The following is a 10,357-nucleotide window of genomic DNA, read 5'->3' on the forward strand; positions in this document are numbered from 1 at the left end:
TTTTTTCTTTTTGCTTATGTGGTGCTGAGGAATCAAACCCAGGGCCTCAGGCATGCAAGGCAAGCGCTCTACCACTGAGCCAACTTCCCAGCCCATGTTTTTATTTTCTTAAAGGCAGAAATGGAAAATGTCAGACTTCAAGGTTCCAGACACATATATCATAAATCATGAATACTTAAGACATGTAAGAAGTTTGACATAGTAAATTCTTAGTAAATGAGTAATTAAAATTCAGGACTTTAAAATTTTAGTCCAGTGATACTTGTACCACTAGGCTAACCCCTCCTCCTTTTCCTCCCTCCGCCCTTCCTTCATTCCTTCCTTCCTTAAGACAGAGTTTCATTAATTATCCATGCTGGCCTCAAATTCAAAATTCTTCTTTATCAGCCTCCCAGCAGCTGAGATTACACAGGCTAACACATTTATAACACATAAACACACGCACTCTCATACATTCATTCATTCACTTTTGTAGAGCTAGGATTCAAACACAGGTCCTTCTGCATGCTAGACAAATGATCTACTATTGAAAACTACACTTCAACTCTCCATCTAACTTTGTATGTGAGCTCACATGTATGTGCCAATACTGGCTCTTGAACTCAGGACCTCCCATTCTTGCTTAGCTTTTACACTCAAGACTGATGCTATATCTGCACTTCCAGCTTTTTGCTAATTGGAGGCAAAAGTTATCTCAGATTTGTCTATCCAAGTTGATTTTCAGCCAGGAACTTCAGATCTTAATTTTGTTTTTGTCAGTCATGGGGCTTGAACTCTAGGCCTGGGCGCTGTCCCTGAGCTCTTCAAGTCAAGGCAGTGTTCTACAACTTGAGCCATAACTACAGCCACAGCCCCACTTCTGGTTTTCTGGTGGTTAATTGGGGATAAAAGAGTCTCATAGACTAACCTGCCCAAGCTGGCTTTGAACTGCAATCCTTAGATCTCAACCTCCTAAGTAGCTCTTTTTTTTTTTTTTTTTGTCAGTTGTGGGGCCTGAACTCTGGGCCTCGGTGTTGTCCCTTAGCTCTTCAGCTCAAGGCAAGCACTCTACCAATTGAGCCACAGTACCACTTCCAACTTTTTCTGCTTGTGTGGGGCTAAGAAATCGAACCCAGGGCCTCATGCATGCAAGACAAGCACTCTACCACTGAGCCGCCTTCCCAGCCCTGTGAGAGATTCTTATCTCCAATTAACCACCAGAAAACCAGAAGTGGCCCTGTGGCTCAGTGGTAGAATGCTCGCCTTGAGCTTCTAAGAGCTCAGGGACAGCACCAAGGCCCAGAATTCAAGCCCCACAACCAAGAAAAAGTAGTTCTATGCTGGTGGGTCATGCCTGTAAATCCTAGCTACTTAGGAAAGTGAGATCTGAGGACTGCTATACAAATGTGTGTAAGACTATGTAACTCCAATAAAATATCCCTGAAGTCATAGAGAGCTAGGTTAGGTCCTGAGTTCAATGAAGCCCCAGTACCAACACACACACACACACACACACACACACACAAGAAGGATAGGGGGGAAAAAAGCTAACCTGGGCCTGGGAAGGTGGCTCAGTGGTAGAGCCCTTGCCTTGCATGCATTAGGCCCTGAGTTTGATTCCTTAGCACCACATAACCAGGAAAAAAAAGCTGGAAGTGGCGCTATGGCTCAAGTGGTAGAGTGCTAGCCTTGAGCTGAAGAGCTGAGGGACAGCGCTCAGGCCCAAAGTTCAGGCCCATGACCGGACCCAAAAAAAAAGAAAAAAAGCTAACCTAAAGTTGCCCTATAAAATGTATTTTATATTAATAATAACTACTCCGTTTTAGATGATCACGAGCTTTGGGTGGTTTTACTTTTTTCAAGATATGGTCTTTATTATGTAGCTCAGACTGGCCTTAAACTCACAATTATGCCTAAATTTCTCAAGCGCTAGATTATGTGTACCATGCCCAGCCCAAGTTTTCTTTTCTTTTCTTTTTTTTTGTCAGCTGTGGGGCTTGAACTCCTCCTGGGCACGGTCCCTGAGCTCTTCAGCTCAAGGCTAGTGCTCTACCACTTATGCCACAGTGCCACTTCCAGTTTTCTAGTGGTTAACTGGAAATAAAGAGTCTCACAGACTTTCCTGCCTGGGCTGGCTTTGAACCATGATCCTCAGATCTCAGCCTCCTGAGTAGCTAGGATTACAGGTATGAGCCACCAGCACCTGGCCCAAGAGTTTTCTTGATAATCTTAGAGTTTACACTAGCAATGATCTAAGGAAGGAAGAAACCTAAGTGTCAGAGTCTAAAAATTAATCCCCTTACATCACCTGGCCTCCACATGTACTCACCATGCTCCTCAAGATAAGCCTGGAGCCTGTTGATTAGATCTTGTTTTATTCCTTTAGTCTCCAAACCACGAGCAAGACATTCTTGCTTTAGTTCAGCAAGCTGGAAAAAAAAATTTCCCTTAGTTAACAGGATGAATCCCAATGAGTAAAAGATGTAGTAATCACCAAAAAAATATATAAAATAACTATCTAGGTGCTGATGACTCATGCCTGTAATCTTAGCTATTCAGAAGGCTGAGATCTAAGGATCACAGTTCATAGCCTATCTTGGCAGGAAAATCCAAGAGACTTATCTTTAAATAACAACCTAAGAGCTGAAGTGGTGGAAGAGTGCCAGCCTTGAGCAGAAAATCTAAGGGACACTGCCAAGGCCCTAAATTTAAGCTCCACTACTGGCAATCAAACAATCAATAAAATTAGAAAAAATGAGAGATAAAGTTCAATTTAAACCTACTGCTTTTAAATTGGGCATGGTGGCTCATACCTGTAATCCTAGCTATCTGTAAGCCAGCCCAAGCAGGAAAAGTTCATGAGACTCTTAATCCCCAATTAGCCACCAAAAAGCCAAAGTGGAGCAGTGGCTCAAGTGCCAGAGCACTAGCCTTGCACACAAAAGCTCAGGGACAGCACCCAGGTGGAGTTCAATCCCCAGGACCACACAAATAAACATAAATAAATAAAACTACTACTTTTAATAATACTAAAACCCGGGCTGGGAAATTGGTTCAGTGGTAGAGTGCTTGCCTTGCATGCATGAGGCCCTGGGTTTGATTCCTTAGTACCCCATAAGCAGAAAAAGCTGGAAGTGGTTCTGTGGCTCAAGTGGTAGAGTGCTAGCCTTGAGCTAAAGAGCTGAGGGACAGCCAGGCACCGGTGGCTCTCGCCTGTAATCCTAGCTACTCAGGAGGCTAAGATCTGAGGATCTCGGTTCAAAGCCAGCCGGGGCAGCAAAGTCTGTGAAACTCTTATCTCCAATAAACACTCAGAAAACCGGAAGTGGCGCTGTTACTCAAGTGGTAGAACGTTTGCCTTGAGCTGAAGAGCTGAGGGACAGCGCTCAGGCCCAGAGTTCAAGCCCCACAACAGACCAAAAAAAAAAAGAGCTGAGGGACAGCACCCAGGCCCAGAGTTGAGGCCCTATGACCAACAAAAATAAGTAAATAAAAATTAAAAAAAAATACTAAAACCCTATTTCTTTCTTTCTTTTTTTTTGGTCAGTCTTGGGGCTTGAACTCTGGGCTTGGGCGCTCTCTCTCAGCTCTTCAGCTCAAGGCGAGCGCTGGAGACCACAACACCACTTCTGGTTTTCTGAGTGGTTTATTGGAGATAAGAGTCTCATGGACTTTGGTGCCAGGGGTGGCTTTGAACTTCGATCCTCCAATTTCAGCCTCCTGAGTAGCTAGGATTACAGGTGTGAGCCACCAGCACCCAGCTTCAGCTAATTTTTTTTGGCACTAAGAACAAAAAAATATTTGATTTCTAACAAATGCTCTGCAAATTACTACATGGAAAAAAACAAACAGGTTCTCCCTATGACCTAGCTACGATTTGGATATGGTGTGAGCTTGTTCTCCTGTGTGGTGACGTTGGAAGATAGAACCTCTAAAAGGTAGAACAGCCAGGAAAGGCGGGACACACCAATAATCCCAACACACAAGAAGCTGAGGCAATGGGCTGGGAAGGTGGCTCAGTGAGCGCTTGCCTTGCATGCACGAGGCCCAGGGTTCAATTCCTCAGCACTACATAAGCAAAAAGAAAAAAGCCAGAAGTGGCATTGTGGCTCAAGTGGTAGAGTGCTAGCCTTGAGCTGAAGAGCTGAGGGACAGTGCCCAGGGCCAGAGTTCAGGCCCCACGACGGGGCCCAAAAAAAAAAAAAGAAGCTGAGGCAAGAGGACTTTGAACTGTCATGGCTACATAGAGGACAGCCTTTGCTACACAGGAAGGCAATGTCTCAAGAAAAAGAAAAGGAAGCCAGGTGCTGGTGGCTCACGCCTGTAATCCTAGCTACTCAGGAGGCTGAGATCTGAGGATCGAGGTTCAAAGCCAGACATTAGCCTCTAATCTCCAATTAACCACAAGAAAACTGGAAGTGGCACTGTGGCTCAAGTGGTAGAGCACTTGTCTTGAGCTGAAGAGCTCAGGGACAATGACCAGGCCCAGAAGTCAGAGTATAAGGAAAGGGTTCTTAAATAGGGGTCCATGGCTCTTCAGGACTTCAAGATAATTTTATAGAGCCCCTCCAACTTCTGGGGAAAGAAATATACTTTTCATCAGAGTTTAGAGATACTTGTGTAAAAAAGTAAGAAGTGCTCTGAAGAAAAAGCAGATAAGCAAATGTAATTAAAGAATGCATCCTGCCGGGCGCTGGTGGCTCACGCCTGTAATCCTAGCTACTCAGGAGGCTGAGATCTGAGGATCGCGGTTCAAAGCCAGCCCAGGCAGGAGAGACTGTGAGACTCTTCTCTCCAATAAACCACCAGAAAACCGGAAGTGGCGCTGTAGTTCAAGTGGTAGAGCGCTCGCCTTGAGCTGAAGAGCTGAGGGACAGCGCCCAGGCCCAGAGTTCAAGCCCCACGACTGACAAAAAAAAAAAAGAATGCATCCTGAAGACAGCTATGAGCCATCAGATACCACTGAGATGCCATGTAAAATGAGGACTCACCGGTGGATTCAAGCAAAGTGGTATTGAGTCATACAATATGTAACCCCTTGTGTTTGACTCTAGAGTGCGCACGCGTGCCAGTATGCAAGTGCATGTGTGCCAGTACTAGGGTTTGAACTCAGGATATCATACCTTTGCTTGGCTTTTTCACTCAAGCACAACACTATCACTTGAGTCGCACCTCCACTTCCAGGTTTTTGCTGGTTAACTGGAGACAAGAGTCACTTAGATCTGGATCTGTGTGCCTTCAAAACATGAGCTTCAGATCTCAGCCTTCTAAGTAGCTAGAATTACAGGTATGAGCCACCAGTTGCTGGCTGATATCTGGATTTTTTTTTAATATACAAAAATGTTTTTAGCCGGGCGCAGGTGGCTCACGCCTGTAATCCTAGCTACTCAGGAGGCTGAGATCAGAGGATCGCGGTTCAAAGCCAGCCCGGGCAGGAAAGACCATAAGACTCCTATCTCCAATAAACCACCAGAAAACCAGAAGTGGCGCTGTAGCTCAAGTGGTAGAGCGCTTGCCTTGAGCTGAAGAGCTGAGGGACAGCGCCCAGGCCCAGAGTTCAAGCCCCACGACCGACCAAAAAAAAAAAAAATGTTTTTAAGGCTTACCCAAAAAGCTTTTCATTTTAATAAATTTCAAATTAATATCAAAAAAAGAGGAGGAAGGGAGAGGAGGTGGGAGAGGAAGAGGAGGAGGAAGAGAAAGAGGGAGAGGGTAAGGGGAGGGGGAAGGGAAGGGAGGGGAGGGAAAGGGAAGGGAGGGGAAGGAAAGGGAGGGGAGGGAAGGGGGAGTCCTGAGCCAAGGCTAGTGGTTCTTGCCTATAACCCCAGCTAAGAAAGCAAAAAGGGTAGCAGGCCAAACCAGGAAAAGTTAGTAATACCTTATATCTCAAGATCAAACAAAAAACATCCTTGGACTGAGGTTGTTAGCTTAGTGGCACAGCAGTGCTTAGCATGTATAAGATCCTGGGTTGATATATGGTACTAGGAGAAAAAAAAAGTGGTAGTTGGAAGGGGGTGAATCCTGTTTAGATCCTCAGGAGCGCTTGCCTCATGGGTCTCCTAGACCATAATATCTGAAATCAGGTCAGAGACTATTATGTAAAAGTGATTTAACCATTCAAATGCAAATTTAATATAAACCTGACAGATACTGATTGAATGTGAAAAAAGGGACAGTGCCCTGGCATTACTGCCCCCCTCCCCGAAAAAAAAGGTTCTTAAGATGATGTGACCAAAACAAGAGCAAACATCTAATGGGAAAACTACAAATCACAAATAAGGAACTAATCAAGATATTCTCTTCCTAAAAGGAACTATTTCCTTCTAGGAATGATATTCTAAGTGCAGGAAAGCTACCAAGATTCCCAAAAGGTACAACTTAAAATAGCTCCTGCGGGGCTGGGAAGGTGGCTCAGTCGTAGAGCGCTTGCCTTGCATGCCTGAGGCCCTGGGTTCGATTCCTCAGCACCACATAAGCAAAAAGAAAAAAGCTGGAAGTGGCGCTGTGGCTCAAGTGGTAGAGTCCTTCAGCTGAAGAGCTGAGGGACAGCTCCCAGGCCCAGAGTTCAGGCCCCATGACTGGACCCAAAAAAAAAAAAAAGCTCCTGGGATTCAGAACGCCTTCCAATGGAGCTATCAGGACCCAATATGAAACAGGCCAAAGATGACTCTAACTTTGGAACTATTTTTTTCTCTCTCAGTGGCAGGAGGGGCACATCAGGTGAGATAACTGGAGAAACTTTGAAAGCTGAGGAGTATTTTCACAAACTTTTCAAGGCTGCCTTAACACCAAGCTTCTATGGAGAGGGCTATTTTCTAAGGCCTCACCATGGTTTCAATTGCTTTTAGGGGGGGAGTGAGGGGGGTCAGTCTGGGGCTTCAATTCAGGGTCTGGGTGCTGTCCTTCAGCTCTCGCACTCAAGGCTAGTGATCTATCACTTTGAGCCACAGCTCCATTTCCGGCTTTCTAGTGATTAATTGGGGCTAAGAGTCTCACAGACTTTCCTGGCTTCGAACGGTGATCCTCAGATCACAGCCTCCTAAGTAGCTAGAATGACAGGAGAGAGCCACTGTGCCCGGCTGGTTTCAAAATTCTTAGGCGTGCCCTACCTAGAAAAAGGGAACGCAAGCATTTTCGGAATCATGTTCAGGGTATATAGGAATATGTAGGTGCATCATGGACATCTACATACGCAAAAGTGCTCATCATCGGCTAACAGGAGAACCTCGGCTTTCGGTCAGCAGACTGGAAAGCACCAATTTGGGCTGAGATCTGCCTGGGGCAGAGGAGGGACAACTGACGTAACCCAGCGTTAGAAAAACGAGTAATAAACCCGACCGAGGTGGGGAGGGGTTGGCGGCCAAAGCGACGACAGGAAGGAAGCCGAAACTACAGGTAGAGGCAGCAGTACATTGGGGAGAAGTGGGGCCTTTGGGAAGGGAGGCGTAAAAGAACCACAGCCGGAGCCGGAAACGACGTGGGAAACCCTGAAAGGAGAACTTCCAAGAGAAGAAAGCGCAATCCTCCCGGAAAGCCCACCTCAGCCCTTTCCTCTCCCCACTGTACCTTCAGCTTATGGAGCTCCACCGTCTCCGCCGCCATCTTGTTACCCCTCCACTCCACTAGGCCCCCACCGGCTGCCTCCGCCTCCCGGAGCTCCCGCCTAGACGTAGGAACCAGAGCCAACCAATCGCTGCCACTCTTACTTCCACCCTAGACCATCGGCTCTCCTCATTCGTCAACGGCTGACGTGACTCTCACGCCTCTCGGCAGCTTTCCACGGTTCTCTCAAAAGTAGGACCTGGGAGAAGGGGGCGGGACTCGCAGCTACCTAACGACCTAAAAAGCGACCAATTGTACGTCCACCTTGCAGACACTGGTAGCAGCGCTTAGTCTGCTCTACCAATTGAGAGCGCGCAAAAGGGAGAAGGCGGGCACTTCCGGGAGAACACAGGTGTAGAGCCCCGCGCCGCGCCCCTAGCCGGACGGGTCCCCGAAGCTGGCAGGTAGGAGCTGCTTAAATCCTGGAATTTGCTGCCGAGGGAAAACGGTGGGAGGCAGAAAGAGTGGTGGAGAGTTAAATATCAAGAAGGCAGGGTTGAAGAAAGTTTTAATATATCGGAAGAGCGAATGTGGGGCGCTGGGAGGGCCTCGGGGCGGGCGCGATACTGGGGCTTAGGGAATTTTAGGGCGGGCCAGAAGAGCTGCTTGCTAACCAAGCGTCGTTTGCTTAAAGGCTAGCACTTTTAAAGAGCCAAGTTGATTACCTAGGCTTTCAATTGAGATTTTTACGTGGGCAATTCAACTCTTTATTTCCAAGATTTCGGCTTGGCTCTTCCCCCCCCCCCCCACAGTGTTTCCATTTCTTTATTAAAAAGCTCTTTATCTCCTTCATTGCCTTCGTTAGTTAATCGTTTGTATTCTCTTGTTCATTTGAGCTGCCCTAGCTTTAAGTAGCGCCATCTCTTCAGGTTTGAGCTCAGTTCTCTTAGTTCAGACCAGAAAACTGGGCAAGTTCTTGCAGCGCCTCATAGTTGAGAAAGAATAAAGTTGTTGGCTGCTGACATGCTAGGAGAGTAGGAGGTTGAGCAAGCCCCAGAGAAAAAAGTGGGGACTAATGGTAGTTTTACTCTCAGTCCTTCTACTGGCCCCTTGATTGACTCTTAAAAGAACACCGAATATGTGTGACCTTTTCCTGATTACTTACGAATTTCTTCCAAGTTAGGTGTAACCCCCACTCCTTGAAGCGGGTGCCCCAAGCCTAGGCTTATTCCGTGTTACAGTGGAAGTGTAAGGATCAAAGTAAAAATTGCCATAATGACTCTTCTTTTGTAATTTTCCCCAAGTCTGTGGTCTGCATGATAAAGTAGTTCTTTCATGTATAATAGAGTTCAGAGGACTGGGGCTCTTTAGGAGACAATTAGGGAAAACAAACTCAAACACAGGTTATGAAGAAATTGAGTTGGATTCCTGTCTGAACCTTCATTGTGGTAGGATGAATGTGGGGGTAGCACACAGTGAAGTAAATCCCAACACTCGAGTGATGAACAGTCGGGGCATCTGGCTGGCCTACATCATCTTGGTAGGACTGCTGCATGTGGTTCTACTCAGCATCCCTTTCTTCAGCATTCCTGTTGTCTGGACCCTGACCAACGTCATTCATAACTTGGTGAGCACTAAACCATACTCTTGTAACTACCCCAGGCCTTTCCCAACCAAAATAAAATCATCAATTGTGTGGGGATTTATGTCTTCCTTGTGGAATCTTAAGCATAATTCTTGAGCTGAAGGACTACTTTGCCTCTCAATACTGTCCACTTCCCTCTTCCCAGGCAATGTATGTCTTCTTACATACAGTGAAAGGGACACCCTTTGAGACTCCTGACCAAGGAAAAGCTCGACTTTTGACACACTGGGAACAGATGGACTATGGGCTCCAGTTTACTTCTTCTCGCAAGTTCCTCAGCATCTCTCCTATTGTACTGTGAGTCTGTGGGATAGGGAAGATGCTGCTGAAATCAGAAACAACTCTAGAGCAAGATGGTAAAGTTCATAGAGAAGCTTTAAAAGGTAGACTTCCAGACTAGGAATATGGCTTAGTGGTAGAGTGCTTTCCTAGCATGCATGAAGCCCTGGGTTTGATTCCTCAGTACCACATAACAGAAAAGGTGGGGCTGGGAAGGTGGCTCAGTGGTTGAGTGCTTGCCTTGCATGCATGAGGCCCTGGGTTCGATTCCTCAGCACCACATAAGCAGAAAAGGCTGAAAGTGGCGCTGTGGCTCAAGTGACAGAGTGATACCCTTGAGCACAGGCCCAGGCCCTGAGTTCAAGCCCCAGGACTGGCTAAAAAATAAAAGGCAGACTACCTAGTAAGACCCTTTGTCCTAAGTCTACAAAGAATAGTAAAAAGTAGAAGACAGTAGTAAAGCATTCCTTGCTGCCTCCTTGGTAATAAGAAAATGGAAAAAAAAGTTTGAGGGAAAGAAAAACTCCAGCCTGTAACACTTGCTACTCAGAAGGCTGAGATCTGGGGCTCAGTGGTAGAGCGCTTGCCTTGCATGCATGAGGCCCTGGGTTCAATTCCTCAGCACCACATAAGAAAAAAGCCTGAAGTAGCACTGAGGCTCAAATGGTAGAGCACTAGCCTTGAGCTGAAGAGCTGAGGGACAGCACCTAGGCCCAGAGTTCAGGCCCCATGACCGGACCAAAAAAAAAAGAAGGCTGAGATCTAAGGATTGTGGTTCAAAGCCAGCCCAGGCAGAAGAGTCTGTAAGACACTTATCTCCAATTAACCACCAGAAAATGGGAAGTGGAGCTGTGGCTCAAAGTGGTAGAGGGGCTGGGAAGGTGGCTCAGTGATAGAGCGCTTGCCTTGCAT

The 10,357-nt window shown here is 46.5% G+C and overlaps 2 protein-coding genes across 3 annotated transcripts in view; one reads left to right on the top strand and one right to left on the bottom strand.

Moving 5' to 3' along the window:
* Sarnp (SAP domain containing ribonucleoprotein) overlaps positions 1-7,645 on the bottom strand; it is a 63,072-nt gene extending 55,427 nt beyond the window's left edge. For both annotated transcript variants that reach the window (XR_001175239.1, XM_013021039.1), the window contains exons 1-2: positions 7,546-7,645; positions 2,309-2,408 (exon numbers count right to left, since the gene is read on the bottom strand). Coding sequence is in view for 1 of the 2 variants with exons in the window: in XM_013021039.1 (XP_012876493.1) it covers positions 2,309-2,408; positions 7,546-7,581 (136 nt within the window). In the remaining variant the exon portion in view is untranslated. The remainder of the gene's footprint in view (positions 1-2,308; positions 2,409-7,545) is intronic.
* A 144-nt stretch (positions 7,646-7,789) lies between these two features.
* Positions 7,790-10,357, top strand: part of Ormdl2 (ORMDL sphingolipid biosynthesis regulator 2) — a 4,505-nt gene continuing 1,937 nt past the window's right edge. The window contains exons 1-3 of the mRNA XM_013021057.1: positions 7,790-7,985; positions 8,974-9,148; positions 9,312-9,463. Of these exons, the coding sequence (XP_012876511.1) occupies positions 8,975-9,148; positions 9,312-9,463 (326 nt within the window). The 5' untranslated portion in view covers positions 7,790-7,985; position 8,974. The remainder of the gene's footprint in view (positions 7,986-8,973; positions 9,149-9,311; positions 9,464-10,357) is intronic.

This window comes from Dipodomys ordii, unplaced genomic scaffold (assembly GCF_000151885.1).
Source record: "Dipodomys ordii isolate 6190 unplaced genomic scaffold, Dord_2.0 Scaffold3, whole genome shotgun sequence".
Classification (NCBI taxonomy): Eukaryota; Metazoa; Chordata; class Mammalia; order Rodentia; family Heteromyidae; genus Dipodomys; species Dipodomys ordii.